The sequence below is a fragment of the Lolium rigidum genome, chromosome 1 (genome assembly GCF_022539505.1).
Source record: "Lolium rigidum isolate FL_2022 chromosome 1, APGP_CSIRO_Lrig_0.1, whole genome shotgun sequence".
NCBI classification, from domain to species: Eukaryota; Viridiplantae; Streptophyta; class Magnoliopsida; order Poales; family Poaceae; genus Lolium; species Lolium rigidum.
In genome coordinates, this window is record NC_061508.1 from 269,311,165 (window position 1) to 269,328,398 (window position 17,234).

General features: G+C 43.6%; 1 protein-coding gene across 3 annotated transcripts; it reads left to right on the plus strand.

Moving 5' to 3' along the window:
* Window positions 1-5,027: 5,027 nt before the first annotated feature.
* LOC124694028 (BTB/POZ domain-containing protein At2g46260-like) lies at window positions 5,028-12,971 on the plus strand. Of its 3 annotated transcripts, none has more exons than XM_047227160.1 (6): window positions 5,028-5,164; window positions 5,641-5,805; window positions 11,073-11,191; window positions 11,265-11,328; window positions 11,623-11,902; window positions 12,017-12,971. In XM_047227160.1, the coding sequence occupies exons 1-6, from the start codon at window positions 5,080-5,082 to the stop codon at window positions 12,855-12,857; spliced, it is 1,554 nt and encodes a 517-aa protein (XP_047083116.1). In that variant the 5' UTR covers window positions 5,028-5,079; the 3' UTR covers window positions 12,858-12,971. The 3 variants fall into 3 exon arrangements, with proteins under 3 accessions (XP_047083116.1, XP_047083118.1, XP_047083119.1); XM_047227162.1 differs by having other exon boundaries at window positions 5,088-5,164; window positions 5,637-5,805; XM_047227163.1 differs by lacking the exons at window positions 5,028-5,164; window positions 5,641-5,805 and adding an exon at window positions 10,640-10,738.
* Window positions 12,972-17,234: the final 4,263 nt, after the last annotated feature.

The following is a 17,234-nucleotide window of genomic DNA, read 5'->3' on the forward strand; positions in this document are numbered from 1 at the left end:
GGATGGGGAACCGGTATATCGGGAGATAGAAAAGGTGGAGGTACTCGATTGTAGCTCTCACTTCCACTAGTTCCCTTGGGAGATGCAATGGTGGATTTGATAGTGTTTAAGTTATCACCATCCATGGGTGTGGTAGCGGAGGGTAATACCGAAGTATCACCCTCTACTACCGCATCCGTGACATTAACCTCTATGGTGGGAGCCACGGGACGAGGAGGAGTCAAACGCTCGGAAATCATTTTTCTCATGCTTTCCATTTGAGCATCCATGGATGACCTCAACGAATTGATATCATCCATGGTGACATTCCTAGCCTCCCCTTCCGTAGGTCCATCGTCCGGCATACTCTTAGGCGGTTAAGCCCGAAATAAGAGCCGAGGCTCTGATACCAATTGAAAGGATCGTATGCCGCACCTAGAGGGGGGGGGGGGTGAATAGGTGCTAACCAATTTTTAGTTCTTTTTCAATTTAGGCTTGACACAAAGGTAAATTCTCTAGATATGCAACTAAGTGAATTTACCTATATGACAAGGCAAACAACTAAGCAAGATATAGCTAAGCAATACAAGAGATAGAATAGGATAGAGGTAATCGAGAGTGGAGCACGCGATGACACGGAGATGATTCCCGTAGTTCCCTTCCTTTGCAAGAAGGTACGTCTACGTTTGGAGGAGTGTGGTTGCTACGAAAGCCAAACCAACAGCCACGAAGGCTTCACTCAGATCTCCGGTGAGCAACGCCACGAAGGCCTAGCCCACTTCCACTAAGGGATTTCCTCGAGGCGGAAACCGGGCCTTTACAAGGTTCTTGGGGCACACATCCACAACTGAATTGGAGGCTCCCAAATCTGTAACAATACAACAATCAACAACAACACATCAACACAAATCAACTAGGGAACCAAATAGGAACACTAGCATGAGATCCCTCAAACAAGAGAGGGGGAAATGAAAAACGCTTCGGTGAGGATGTAGATCGGTGTCTTCTCCTTCGAATCTCCAAAGATCAAGAGCTTTGGTTGGGGGAGGAAGGAGATCTTGCAAATCTTGTGTTTCTTGAGGTGGCTCTAATGGAGGTGGCTTGGCAGATTTCTTGTGCAATGATTGAGCAAGCATCCAAGGTAGAAGAAGGGGGGTATTTATACCCCCCCAGAAAATGAGCCGTTGCAGCTTCCGGGGGGCCGGATATTCCGGCCTAAGTAAGGGCCGGATAATCCGCCCCCCCCTCCCCCCGGATAATCCGGCCTTAGGGACAAAACTATGACAAAATCCGGCCAAATGTCCGGCCCCATGCCAGACTTGTTTTTCTTCAGGTCCTTAGCCAAAATCGAGGGGGGCAGATATTTCCAAAATATCCGGCCCGGATATTCCGGCCCTGGGACAAAACCGGGACAATATCCGGGCAAATGTCCGGCCCCTATACTGACTTGCTTTTCCTCAAAGACTTAGCCGAAAACCGGGGGCCGGATATTTCCACAATATCCGGCCCGGATTATCCGGCCTGATGAACTTTTGCTGCTTTCTTTTGACAGAACTGACCACATCCAACACACATGAAAATGTATCTATGTAATCCCTGTACCACTTAAACAAACATTAGTGTATCACCTACATTGACATCAAACACACAAAACATAATGTGAGAGATGTTCTTTCACCTATAACTTTTGTGAAGGTAGCCACGCCAAAAAGAGAGCCATTCGTCGTCAAACAGAGCCGCCATCCATCAGATCCATCTACACCACACCGAACGATATCCACCACCATAGTCTATCCATTTCATCTCCCATCTACTCCATAGTCATAGCCATCACCATTGTAATAGGAAACTCCTTGAGAATTGACGGCCATTGTAAGAATATTGTGATTTCAATTCAATTATTTGCAACAATTATTTCTATCTTTGATCTTGATATCATGTGTCAATAGTCCTCACTGGCTACCGGTTGGGGTGAATCCTCGCAGCGTTTATATGCATCTAATCTCATGAATATGACTAACAATTGAATAGGAGCTTTGCAATCTTGTATGGTTGTCTCTTTGCCTCGATTTGATGATCTGCAGGTACCCATGTCTATCGGATCGATCAAGGAAGAGGTGGGATGAGGGGAGAATGGCATGCTACCGCGAAACCTCAGTGACAGAAAGGGGAAAGTAACAGTACATGTTTAGTGATCCACTCGGGATCAACATCACAATCATTTAGCTTAATGCTTTGGTATGTATTTATTTACTTAATAATTGTTGTTACTCGCGGCTGTGGGAACAATGGTTGTACCAAGATACTCTTGTCACCTCTAACTTTAGGGGCAAGAGTATTTAGGGGTGTGCTGCTCACAAATGTCTTATCACTATTTTATTTACTACACATTTGTGCTTCATTTCTATATGTATGCATAGCTGTAGGACAATCCTTGATCCTGGCCTATTTTCATCCATTGAACACAACCTAAACAAAGTAAACTAGATAGGCCCGGTAAACATAAAATCAAATCAACTAGCAAAATCTTGTAGACGTTTCCTTTACACCATTTTAGCATTACTTCCCAAGGTTCGATTAAACCTAGATCTTCTAGGAAAAAAACTTATCGTACTACAATCCATAATTCGGATCGAAGGTATCACCCATTATTCCATTTTTCTTGACAGTGGAGAAATGGCTGTCATGTCTTATGCATACCAAGTATTGCCCTTCTTCCTCGTCTCTCTCCAAAAACTGGTACTAATCCAGAGCCCCATACCCATCAAGTAGATCCTATGGATAATCCCATGAGTACGAAAGAAATAATAAAATAACGGTTGAAACATAGGGGTTATGCAAAGAACACACCCAACCATAGGGGTTCATTAGCATTCCTTAAAGAAGCCCACTTGGAATGTAAATATACATGTTTTTCTTAGGTATTGTATTGTTGATTGATCTTTAGATTATCATGTTTTTTTAGAATTAGGAATAAATCCGCATTTCATGTAATATCTAGCTAAGCATTCGTCATTAAGTGTTTTTATTTGATTTGTATTGGTATCCGACACTAGTTCTAGAATTAGAAGTAGAAGTTCCGTCCCTGTTATTTCACCCCTACTTCTAACAAAAATTCTTCATATTTTGGAACCATGAAATCCATATAATGTGTACCGAAAACCTAGTTTACGGTATCGCGCGAGCTTTGGTACAATAGGACCCGTCAACTGGTAAAGGGCCCACCTTTCTTTTTAATACTGATGTACTTTCCTTTTTGGCTAGAATTCGGGTGGGGAGGGGGGAGGTAGCGGTATTCGATCGGAATTTGGGTGTAATTTGCGCTGGCGCGACGGAAATTCACCAGAGTCGAGTGGTATATAGGTTGCCGTAATTGTTTTCCAAAAATATAAGGATCTCGGGCGTGAATTCTCGGTGCTCTTTCTCACAAGATTTAGAATAGGCTATTTTTTCAAACAAAAACCTTAAAACTGGTTATTTTAAGAGTTTAACAATTTTTACAGATTTAGATTTAGATATGTTCCGAGGGAGCTTTCTCAAATTTGGGGGCCTCATCATCAAAACTTAAATGGAAAAAAGATACGGAGAGGCGCCGCAGCGATCGCCGTGCTGTGCGGCGTCGACGTGTCACGATTGGAAGCGGAGGTGCTCTCTCTCATCAAGTCTCAACCACTCATTCTCTGCCTCTCCAAACCAACCACGGGAAGCGCCGCCGCCGGGAGGATTGCGGGGGCACGCATTGGGGGAGGAGGCGGCCGCCGTCGGGTACGCATTGGGGGAGGAGGCGAGGGAGGAGGCCTCCGGCGTCGGGCATGCGTCGAGGAAGGAGGCTGCCGTCGCGAACTCGTCGAGGCAGGAGGCGGGCGCCGTCGAGCACGCGTCCAGGGAGGATGCGGCCACCGTCGGGAAGGGAGGCCGCCGCACGAGCATGCAGCAGCAAGGGAGGCCGCCAATGCGGAGCATGCGGCAGGGAGGCTGCCGCGGCCGAGCACGCGGCAGGGAGTCATGCGCGCGAGGTGCTCGTCGGCTAGCGCGGCGCCGACGTGCACGCACCGGGAAGAGCGCCGCCGAACACGCAGCAGCAAGGCCGTCGAGGAGCACGCAGCGTGAAGAACGCTGCCGAGCATGCAGCGGGAGGCTGCCGTCGACAAGGCAAGTATGTCTAACTATTTATATAAACAACTAATCTGTCAAGCATGTCTAATTAATCTGGTAATTGTGCTTGCCAAAGAACATTACTATATTTGTTTACAAATCTAACCTGGCAACCATAACTAGTTAATCTGATAGTTGATACCAGGTTAATCTGATGAATAACTTATAATGGTGGCTAATTTATCTGATAAATGTTAGGGAGAATCTGGTAGTTGCTTCTTATAAACTCCATGAACTTTTTGTAGGAAATGATGTCTAGCAAATGAGCAAAGTCAAAGGCCTGAAAAATCTGCCCTATGATATCTCAGAATGAAGCAAGTCTGAACCCATGTAATACTTGATTGAAGGGACATCAATTTTTTACTATAGCATTGTTCGAGAGGGGATGCTTCAAGCGAGATGATGATTTGAGTTTGTCTTTTCTGAATTGGAACAGATACTACTTATGGAAATCTAGAGTGTTTCCCTCTTTGTTCTTCTCTTCTTGTTACTATTTTGTTGACGTCCAAGTTTTGGATGTGATGCTATTGAGTAGTTGAGCTAAGAAGGGGATCCAGTTTTGGAAGCTTAGCTGGTCACAGCCTCACGGCTCGCGCTCTCGTTTAGAGAATCTTTTGACTTTTCCTGCTGACGTCAGCCGTCGCACAGGGACTACTTTGGTGCGGCGCCGCCGGGTAGTCTCATCCAACTTAAATACATAAAAGATTTTAAGATCTGGTACCGCCGACGCCTGACCAGTCTTCTCGAAGAACCCTGCGGGAAGATCTAGGTTACGGCACCGTCCCGCACTTCACTCCTCTTCTAGAGACGGCGAAGCTCATGGGCCCCGAAGAAGCGGCGGGGGTGGCGGGGGCTTCAGCGGAGGCGGATCTCTCAGGCGGCGGCGCGGTGCTTAGCTTCGAGTTCGCGTTCAATTCGCCCAACTTCTCTGACAGGGTGCTGCGGATGGAAATCGTCGCTGGAGAAAACGCGCCGGGGTCCAGCGAAGACGCCAGCGGAGAATCCATCGCCGACCACCGCGAGGAGAAAGGTTCGTACAGTTACTGGTACAGCTATTGTGAGGGTGGGAATTTGTGGCTCGTTAGCGATTTTGGGTCAATAGCCTTTTGTCAGGGATTAGGGAGTAAAACCTGCTTTCTGGCAATCAAAATTCCGCTCGGCTGAATCAGGCGAACCAATTAAATATTAGAATGCAGCAAATATTTTGTCGCATATATATTTTAGATGGAGTAATTGAGATTAGCCACTGGAGTACTTAATAGCAGGTTAACACTAGTCTGCGCTCTTTTCTTCCACCTCTTTTTTCCCCAAATTTCTAGGTTATTACTTACTTTACAGTAGCACGCACACCTGCAGTATACACGTAGATTTGGTACCGGTATAGTGATCAAAGGTAGATGTTGGTTGATTGTTTTATACATATGAGTAACATACTAGTTACAGGTCAATGATTTGCAAAAAACCCACCGGTTCGTAGTTAAACCTCCTTTTTTTTCATGGAGATAGAAGAAAAATCAGAGGATCAGGGGAGACCCAGGAAGAACAAAGTGTGGGGGCCTATGCAAGCAACAAGGCAGAGCTCTAGGGTGGACAGACCTATGAATGTGATGGAGAAGGCCATTGAGTACAAGAGAAGGAGTAACCTGGAGGAGCCTAACAAGAAGATGAAAGGTATAATGCATTCTAATGCTTTCCAATCTCTAGATGTTGATTACCTTGAATCTTTGGCTAGGAATGCTGGTATTGACATCTCTGCTATTAGTTCTAGTGAGAAAAAAGTTTAGGACCCTGCTATTAGTTCTAGTGATACTAGTAGCTATGTTAGCTCTTTTGTGAGTGTGTTGATAGATGCTGAGATTCCTAGAGAGAGCATGGATCTTGAATCAGAGGACAGAAACTATTGTCCAGGAGGTAGACCTAGCTTCTACTCCTACTAATAGAAATAGGAAAAAGGATAAAAACTATGAAGATGAAGGTGAGAAGTGGATAGAGGTTATTAGGAAATCTTGGGGCAAGCACCCTAGGAAAAGGTTGCAATGTTAGTTTCCTTTTTTAATATTAGAGGAATAACAGCTCCTGGTAGGAAAAAGTGTCTAGAGGATACTATTATACCTTTAAAAGTTGATTACATTGGTTTCCAGGAAACCAAGAAAGAGAAGTGCACTAGATCTTTCCTAAAAATTATTTTGGGAAATAGGAATTTTGAGTGGATGTGAATGGTATTTTAGTAGGTGTGAATGGTGATGTGTTTGAGGTTATTTCTTGGGAGATTAAATCTTTTTATGTTAGCACAGTAGTTAAGATAACAAGTTCTGGTATGATTGTTAGACTCACTACAGTTTATGGTTCCCCTTATGAGGAGGGGAAATTTGCTTTTATCTCAGAGCTTCATGAGTTGTTTTTAAATTGGGAGGGGCTTGCCATGATTGGTGGAGATTTTAATCTAGTGAGATCCTAGAGTGATAAAAGTAATGGTGTTATAGATTTTAAATGGGCAGATAATTTCAATGCTTGGATAGATATGTGGGCCCTAATGGAAATTGGTTTGGCTGGTAGATCCTTCACCTTGGGTAATAACCAAAGCAACATGATCATGAGTAGGATTGATAGAATTTTCTGTAATACCAGTTTTGAAGCCCTGTTCCCATTAGGAAATGCAAGGGCTTTACCTAGGTTAGGGAGTGACCATACTCCTATCATTTGGGACTCAGGGGACGCTGCGGTGCCTAGGAAGAGTAGTTTCAAATTTGAAAAATGGTGGAGCACTAGAGTAGATTTTTTGGATGTGGTAGTAAAGGCAAGTGCATAGCAGTAACCCACATGATATATGGCAAGCGAAGGTGAGGTGTTTTAGAAGCTCTGCAAAAGGATGGAGTGCCAACATAGATGCTGAGGTGAGGTGCCAACATAGATGCTGAGGATGGAGTGCCAACATAGACGCTGCGGTGCCTAGGAAGAGTAGTTTCAAATTTGAAAAATGGTGGAGCACTAGAGTAGATTTTTTGGATGTGGTAGTAAAGGCAAGTGCATAGCAGTAACCCACATGATATATGGCAAGCGAAGGTGAGGTGTTTTAGAAGCTCTGCAAAAGGATGGAGTGCCAACATAGATGCTGAGGTGAGGTGCCAACATAGATGCTGAGGATGGAGTGCCAACATAGACGCTGCGGTGCCTAGGAAGAGTAGTTTCAAATTTGAAAAATGGTGGAGCACTAGAGTAGATTTTTTGGATGTGGTAGTAAAGGCAAGTGCATAGCAGTAAACCACTTGATATATGGCAAGAGAAGGTGAGGTGTTTTAGAAGCTCTGCAAAAGGATGGAGTGCCAACATAGATGCTGAGGTGAGGTGCCAACATAGATGCTGTGGATGGAGTGCCAACATAGACCCTGCGGTGCCTAGGAAGAGTAGTTTCAAATTTGAAAAATGGTGGAGCACTAGAGTAGTTTTTTTTGGATGTGGTAGTAAAGGCAAGTGCATAGCAGTAAACCACTTGATATATGGCAAGCGAAGGTGAGGTGTTTTCGAAGCTCTGCAAAAGGATGGAGTGCCAACATAGATGCTGAGATTAGGAAAAAGAAAAAATCCCTCATGGAGAAATATGATATATTAGATATTAAAGCTGAAACCCAGGAGCTCCTGGCTGGTGAAGCTGATAGGTTTAAACAAATCCTTGCTAAGCTGAGTTCCTTTTGGCTTATTGAGGAAATAAAAGCTAAGCAACGTTCTAGGGATAAAGATATCTGTGAAGGGGATAGAAACACTGCTTATTTTCATGCTCTAGCTAATTAAAGGAGGAGAAAAGAGATGATTCCTGTTTTAGAAGGTCCTGAACTGAAACAAAAGGGATGTTAGAGATAGCTAAAAATTATTATAAAGACGACCTGATATTAGGTCGCTGGATGATTTTTTTCTACCTGAAGAAAAAGTAACTCTAGAGGAGAATGATATGTTAGGAAGTAGATTTACTCTAGGAGAAGTGAAAGAGGCTGTTTTTGGTTCCTATGCTGATGGGGCTGTCCTTTTTCTTTTACCAAAAATATTGGGATGTTATTGCTCAAGATTTAATGAATTTGTTTGATGCTTGGTTTGAGGATAAATTAGATATTTTTAGATTAAATTTTGCTATGATTACCTTGATCCCAAAGGAGAGTGATGCTAGAACTATGAAGAAATTTAGACCTATTAGTTTTTGCTTAATTGTAACTTCAAGATTTTCTGTAAGGTGTTGATAAATAGGTTAGCTAAAATCCTAGGTAGATTGATTCCCCGGAATCAATCTGCCTTTATTAAGGGGAGATATATTTTAGAGAGTGTAGTAACTGCACATGAAATTGTGCATGAGGTGCATAGGAGGAAATTAGAAAGTTTTGTTTTCAAAATTGATTATGAAAAGGTTTATGATAGAGTAAATCTAGATTTCTTATATGAGATCCTACAGCTTAGAGAGTTTAGCCTTTTTTAGATTATACTTATTAAACAACTTACCAAAGGTGGTTCTGTGGGTGTTAAAATCAATGAAGTTGAAAGTGACTTCTTCCTTACTGGGAAAGGTTTAAGACAAGGGGATCATCTATCCCCTGGTTTGTTTAATTTTGTAGTAGATGTGTTCTCTAAAATGTTGTTCGAGGGAGGTAGAGAGGGGCTTATTAGGGGTTTGTGTCCTGATTTTGTCCCTGGTGGAGTGGTTTGTCTTCAGTATGATGATGACACCCTGCTCTTCCTTGAGAAAAGTAGCAGAATTGCAACTAATATGAAGTGGATTTTAACCTGTTTTGAACAAATCTCTGGCATGAGAATTAATTATCATAAGGGTGAATTGATACCCATTAATGTCGAGTTAGAAGAATGCTCCCCTTTTTTGGAAACTTTTGGTTGTGTTCTAGGTTCATTCCCAATAAAATATATGGGGATTCCTCTGCATTATGATAAACTAAAAAGGGAGGATTTACAACCTTTGATAGATTCTCTTTTAGGTAGATTGTCTGGCTGGAGAGGGAAACTGCTTTCTTCTGTAGCTAAAAGAGAGCTAGTTAGATCAGTTTTAGCTAGCATTCCCATCTATCTGTTATCTTTTTTCAAATTCCTAAAATGGGCCTTGAAATTAATAAATACTCAATTAGCTAACTGTTGGTGGAATGATGAAGAAGGAAATAATAAGATCCATTTAGCTAACTGGCCTTCTGTGTGTATGAGAAAAGAGTTTGAAGGTCTAGGTATTCCAAACTTGCAGGATTTAAATCTTTGTCTACTAGGATCTTGGATTAAGAGGTATATACAGGGGAAGGGACTCAAGACTCAGTGGAGAAAGGTAATAGATAGTAAATATAACACTAGGAACCCAAACATACTTTGCTGTCATGATGCTCATCCATCAACCTTTTGGAAAGGAGTGATGGGTGAGGTTTGGGTATAAATGGAAAATAGGGAATGGTAGGAGTGTTAGATTTTGGGAAGATATTTGGTTTGGTAATACTAATCTAGCTACACAATTTTGGGATATTTATTTTGTTTCTAATCAACAAACTAAAATTGTTAGTGAGGTGTGGGATTGAACAACCCTAAGGTGTGATTTTAGAAGAACCTGATGCTATGATGATACAATGGCAGGAGCTTTTGGTGATTGTTGAAACTATAGTTTCAAATTCTGATGAAGACCGGCTTATCTGGTCATATGAAACAAATGGGGTGTACTCTTCGAAATTTATGTATGCTTTGGTCAAATTTAGGGGAGTAACTCCTATTTTCTTGCCTGCTGTCTGGGATTTGAAAATCCCTCCCATAGTACAAGTTTTCCTTTGGTTGTTCTCACAAAATAAAATCATGACTAGAGATAACTTGAGACGTAGGAGTATGCCAAAACCAATGGAATGTGCTTTTTGCAAAGAGATTGAGAGTGTGCATCATCTCTTTTTTGATTGCATAGTGTCTAGAAATATTTGGTGTTTGGTTGAGAAGATGTTTAATCATAGGGTGGAAAAGTATCTAGATATAGCTAGCAGATGGCTTTGTAACAAAAAGTTCTTGCAATTCAATTTCATCTCTTCTACTGTATTGTGGGGGATTTGGAATTCTAGGAATAGTTTGGTTTTTAATAGACTTACATTGTTGGATTTGAAACAGGTATGGAGAGTGATCTTATCATACCTGAGGAACTGGAAAGTTCCCTTCAAGGACCAGTCCTGGAGGGAAGTGGACTCCTTTGTGGAAATTCTGTCGAAAATGATCAAAGCGCCCATGGAACTCACTTGCCCTGGGGGGTGGGGGTTGGGGGGGGGGGGGTGATTAGTGTTAGCTTAAACTTGGCGCTCTGTTTCAGAAGCTGCGGCTTTTGTTTCGAGTGTCCTCCCGCTGTTTTCTGTTTTTCGAACTTGGCTCTGAACACTGGTTTCGTTTTTGTTATAAATGGAACCGGGGAGGATGTCTCCCTGTGAATCTAAAAGGAACCTCCTTTTTTTCCTCCCTTTTAGCTACTTGACCTCGATTCTGCTACCATATGCTTGCCTGGTATGAGCTATAGTAATGCATTAGATAACATATAAAACTTTATGAGGACGAAGTTATACGATATTGAAATTCTAACATGATCCTTGCTGTAACATTTATGGTTAGTTTACTCATTGCCATTGAGATACAAGCATGTTAGATTGATTGATACAAAAGTCTAGTCAGATCGTTGGGGTAATATGTATGTTTACTTTACTAAGTGAGATACTACATTCAAGATTGATTGATGCAGATAAATGATTGTTCAAAATTTTAGGACATTGTGCCATTTTACCCTATTATTGAATATTGATTAAACTGAATCAGCACCCACAAAAAATAGTGTTCGGAGTATTTTAGTAGCAGAATGTAATTCTAGTGATTGTAGTCTGCAAGTCTGCAACCTTTACTTGTCCCAGTTTGTTCTTTATTTCACTTATCTTGATATTTTGCAGGTTATAAAGGACAGAGTAGCGGCTCTTCTTCAATCATGGTGGGTGCACCAGTTTTACGAGAAAAGACCATTTATATCAATTCAGCAGTTCTTGCCGCTAGAAGTCCTTTCTTCCTCAAGGTAATTTTGATAACCATGTGAAATATATTTGCTCTATACAGCCCACGTTTCTAATAAGTTTCATGCTTCCTAGCTTTTCTCAAATGGCATGAAAGAATCTGATCAAACACATGCAACACTTCGAATTGCTGATTCAGGTAATGTGATGGTTCAACTGTGACATTCTTCATCCTATAGTTTATTCTCATTTGCTGTTCTGACGATGTTATCATTTTCTATATGCTTTATAATATTTACATAGTGAAGGGATGATTGTTTGCCATTTCGTTTTATTTTCTACGATAATAAAGCAGTTGGTCTCCCAGTGATATCCTCTCTCCTTTGTTTACTTAAAATACTCATTGGACCCCTAAAACTCTGTTCTCTTTTTGTTTAGTTATGTATTGAACTGTCCCCTTAATAATGCCTTATTTTCGTTCTACATGGAACAGAGGAAAATGCAGTTATGGAGCTTTTAAGCTTTATGTACAGTGGAAAGTTGACAACGACTCAGCCTGCTCACCTGCTCGACATCTTGATGGCTGCCGATAAATTTGAGGTTGTTTCTTGCACGAGACTCTGCAGTCAGTTGCTCACAAGCTTGCCTATGACCACAGAATCTGCACTGCTCTACCTAGACTACCCATGCTCCATTTCAGTGGCTGCTGAAGTTCAAGCTTTGACAGATGCGGCCAAGGAATTCCTTGTCAACAAATACAAGGATTTGGATAAGTGAGTCATTCCATCCTACGTACCCACCTCTTATTTTATTTTCTTTCAAGGTAAGCATTATTATCACAAAATCATGTATGAAGTGTACTCAAGGCATTTGTTGTCTCATATCAGGTTCCAAGATGAGATGATGAGCATCCCTCTTGTTGGTATCGAGGCCATCCTCACCAGTAGCGACCTACAGGTGAAAGATGAAAGTTTCATATTTGACTTCTTGCTCAAGTGGGTTTGCACGCAATACCCAAAATTGGAGGATAGATCTGAGATATTTAGTTCTCGTTTACTCCCTTTGGTGCGCTTCGAACATATGAGCTGGATTGAACTGGGGAAGGTCCTTACGTTCATCTACAATATTATGGACCATGAGCAAGCAGTAACCAAGCGTATCATCGAGGTACTTGCATACAAACTTGACCCATCATGGCAACAAAGCAGTCATGCAGCTGATTCAACAACTTGTTGGCAATTGCCAGAGCGAGCTTACACGTACAACCCTGTGGAAGTGGTTTCGTTTGATCGACCTCGCCCACAGGTTATAGTTTACATGGATCTAATGCGTGATGAGTGCTCTCGACTCTTCCCATCAGGAGATAAATACTCGGTCCCGTTCCATCTTGTAGGGCTGCAGTTCTTTCTCACGGCATGCTGTGAGCTGGACCAGCAGAGTAATTACAACAGCTTTGGTCTATGGTTCGGGATTGACGAAGAGCCAGACAAGCCCATATCTTTAACAATAGATCTTGAGTTTGCTGCTAGGGTAAAATCGTCAGGACATTTCGTGAGCATGTTCGAAGGAAGGTATGCTGTTACCGATGATTCTATGCGTGGATGCAACGATCTTTTTGATGTTCCATGGTCGACGTTCATTGCTGATGACAGCCTCTTCATCGATGGTGTGTTGCATCTTAGAGCTGATTTGACAGTTGTCAAGCAGCCTGCGGACTTGCAGACTTGATGGTATCTCACTCAGAGGACATAAAGATTTGACATCTCACACAGCTGAGTTGCCGTCAACAGTGCTGCGTGAGTCGATTCAGTGGGACCATGTTGGTTGCCTGGGAATGTTGTAATTCATTCTTGTAACTGTGGTCCCATTTCATTATTCTTGTCTTCTGTAAATTGTTGATGTAGGATTTTAGCCTGGAAGTTGAAAACCAGGGGCCGGCACTCTTTGTCTTGATAGACTGAGATTTATTTAAGCCTCAATCCATTTAGAAATTAAAGTGCAAATTTAAAAAGTGCAATTCGCATTTTTTTCCACCAGCATTTCCTTTAATCAAGATATTTTTGCACTAAAAATGTGATTGCACTTTTGTACGATTAGACTTGAAGATGATTTGAGTTGATTGAGACTTTGCAAAACCATTTTCTTTTGTTTCGGCAAACTAGGCCTACAACCTAAAAATAAAGACATGAAACGTCTATTCGCCAAACGTGAACCGGTATTTCTCGCGGATGGCGATTTCGAGGGCGCACTAGGGTGTAACTGCCGCCTCCGCCCTCCGGTGCTTTGCTTACGGTCGTTCGTATCAGTACCCGTTTAGGGTTCCTTTCCTCCCCTGCAATCTGTCCAACGGTGAGTTTTCTTCTGAGTTTCTCGTACAGATGTAGGTTGAAGCGTGGTAATCCTTTTGAGGGCTGCCAGTTCTACTCGTTCTGGGTTTGTTCTGGTGCAAGATCTTTGGGGTTGATCAAAGGAAGAAAAACAAATCGCATGGCAGACGTCGGTCTGGTTCAGGTTTTCTTGCCTAGAGTTTCAGTTACGTCCAAGAAAGTCTGAATTGTTTGAGGAGTATTGTGGTTGGGCAGTCTGCAAGTTTCTACAGGAGTGCCACCGGTGAGGAATAGGTAGTGTGGGTACGTCAGCCCCTAACACTTCAACACGACCGGCGGCACCCCTCAAAGGTGTCCGATGGCAGCAATGAATTGTATCAGTCTAAACTGTCGCGGAACTAGAAATGCTGCGACGGTTAGTGAGTTGGGAGTTCTTCAACGATTACACCAAGCTAAATTCATGTTCCTAAGTGAAACCCGTCAGAGTTGTGATCAGATGCATCATCTCCACTTGTGTCTTCGACTGAAGGGTTTTACTGGTGCGAGTTCTGATGGTTTTAGTGGTGGATTGGCATTATTTTGGCATGAAAGTGTTGAGGTAGAGGTGAATGATGCTAATGGCAGATACATTGCTATATGGATGCTTATCTCACCGGACGATCCTATGTTTCATGCTACCTTTGTATATGGTAAGCCTAGGACGGAGAATAGGCATAGAATGTGGTCCGCTCTAACAGATATATGTGCTTCATGTTCTCTCCCGTGGGCCCTTATAGGCGACTTTAACGAAGCCTTATGGCCATATGTGCAGTACCTCGAGCTGAACCGCAGATGGTTGCGTTCCATAACTGCTTGCAAGTATGTGGTTCGAAAGATCTTTGGTTCAACGGACTCCAGGGCTGGCCCATAGGGCGGGGCAAAGGGGGAGTTCGCCCCGGGCCTACAGGAGCGAGGGCCCTGACCCAGGATTTTTTACATACTTGATATATTTATACTTGTACTTAGGCTATAGAGTGATTTTCTCTCAAAAAAAGGCTATAGAGTGATTTTTTCAAAAAAAATAGGTTGTAGTGTTAAAAATAATTCTAGAAAATATAGATGCCCTAAGCTACAGTTTACCATGCCACTTACCAAATATTTATTTTAATATTTACGCTTTAGGATTTGCCATTTAGAATAATTTTATAAAATATACAAGGTCCAAGCTGCAGCTTACCGTGTCTCCACTCCAACTTATTTTAACAAAAAATATTTAATTTCCTTTTTCCGAAGATACGCCTTCCCAAATATCCAGAACAACACCGACCCTCATATTTTTTTATAATTAATCTTAAAGATATATATTTTATATATTATATATACATGCGTACACAAGTAGCTACTGGTAGAAGTAAGAATCATGACATAGTTTGCTCATTCAATAGCAATAAATAATTTCAAACGTCTTCTTCAAGATTTTGAAGACCATGGATCTTTCAAATTTAAATATTATTTAGTTTGTTATTGCATTACTCTAATATTTCTCTTGCCCAATACTAATATTTTTTAAGTCTTTCATGTGTGATGGACATTGTTAAGAGACAACCAATCATGCTTAAACTTTAAGTAATATATACAAATTTAGCATAAATAAATATCTTTAAAAAAATCTAGAGTAGGGGGGGGGGGGCAATGGCCCCCTGCCCTATGATAACTTCACTATTGTGAACAAGGGGTCCTTGATATCGTTTCGCCCTAGGAACTCTGAAATCTATGGACCGGCCCTGACGGACTCCCATTTAGATATGATAGTCGTCGAGGCGGCAACCGCAATGTGCAAGTCAGGCTCGACCGTGCGGGCGCCGCTAGCACCATCACCCGGTGTCTGCGCGTTACCACTGAGTTGCTGCCGGCGTTTGTGAGCCTCTGGATTGCCGTGGCTGGGTTACAGCTTGTCCCGGGCGCTGCGGACGCCTTCACGTGGCGATGCTCCGAGTACGGCTCCTACTCGGCTTCCTCCGTTTATAGGATGCAGTTCCTGGGATCCACGCTCTCGCCGCTGCTGCCTACAATCTGGCAAGCCTGGGTGTCGGCCAAGTGTGGGCAGTTGGCGTGGCTGTTCGTCCAAAACCGGGTCCTCACGGCGGACCGCCTCATGGCAAGACGCTGGCCGAACTCCTATTTCTGCCCGCTGTGTATGCGTAACTTGGAGACGGTGGAGCACCTGTTGGTGGAGTGCCCTTGGTCCACGGCCTTGTGGTTCAGGGTAACTGACAAGTATGGTGTCGCAACGCTGTGACCTGATGCTTGGAACCTCCCTTTGGCGTCGCTCCCGTCTTGGCTTGTGTCGATCTCCGCCTTGGTGGGTGTTCCGGCTAAAACAGCCAAGTCCCTAGCCCTGCTAGTGATTTGGTCAATTTGGCATGAGTGGAACCCGCATCTTTCGGGACTTGCACCGCTCTCCCGACGCGGCCGCGCGGGAGGTTTTCGACGAGGCGAGTTCTTGGGCCCTAGCTGGTTGCCGACACATTCGATGCCGCGAGTAGTCCCGTGTGTGTTTCTGTAGGGCGTCGCCCTACCGTGTTCCATGTAAACTCGAGTTCCTTGTAACTCTCTCCTTCTATCAATGCAAAAGCGCAGCCCTCCTGCGTCGTTTCAAAAAAAAAATTGTAGTACATATGGTTTCTCCATGTTCAGATCACTACCCTCTACTCTGATCACTAGTAAAGGAGGTAAGAGAGCCGGAGGTCACCAAGCCGTGTGTGTTTTTAAGCATTGTCCTAGGGAAACTAATAAAGTCGCTCATGAGATGGCTAGGTTTTGTTTTGAGTCAAAAAAAATTCTTGTAATCGGGTCGATGAACCCCCAAGCTGCATCTTGAGCAAACTGATAGACAATTGTTTGAAATTAATAAAGTTGCCGCGGTGGGCTTTCCCTAAAAAAAAGTACTTGCTGTATGAATTTTTTTGGGAAATAGAATCTTCTCTGAAGGAGGTGATTGATTCGGCATGGAAAAATCTGGGTCACATGCTGGACTTGGGAAGCATCAACCGTGGCCTTGCTACAGTTATGAAGACGCTTCACTAATGGGGCAAGCGTAAATTTAGGAGTGTAACAACGGAGCTGGATAAATTATGGAGAAACTAACTAACTTGCATGGGTCTAATGCACCAAGAGATGAGATTAGGGTGACAACTAGATTTTGTATCGTCAAGAGATGTTAGAGCATCTCCACCGGCGCCCCTGATAGCGGCCCCGATAGCAATTTGGGGGTCGGGGGTGAAAATGTGCTCGCACCAGCGCCCCAAACGGTGCTGGCGATTTTCCGAGCCCAATAGAAGCGCAGGAAACCTCGTGTCGGTCCCTTCACCAAGGGCGCGAATCGGGCGCGCCGACGCCTCGTGATGCTGAAAAGTTTGGGCGTGGGAGCCGCCTGTCAGTGACACCAGGGCGCCGTGCGGGATATTTTACCTCCACGATGCTCCCGCCACGACACCGCGCGGGAAATTATCCCGCCGCGACACCGCGCGGGAGGTTTCCCGCCTCATTGGCGGTCTATATTATCCCTCCTCCCTGCCTCATAGTGCAAAAACCCTAGAAAAATAGCACAATGCTCGATTCGTGGGACGAGGCGGCGCTAGAGCCGGCCGTAGAAGTCGTGGAGGTGGACCCGCAGCTCGCAGAGTACGAGACTTGGGAGGAGGCGGCGCGGCGACCGTAGATGCCTACGACGCGGGCGAGCGGCAGCGCCAGGAGGCGGAGCGGAGGGAGCGCGGGGAGGCGTGGCGGGAGGCGGAGC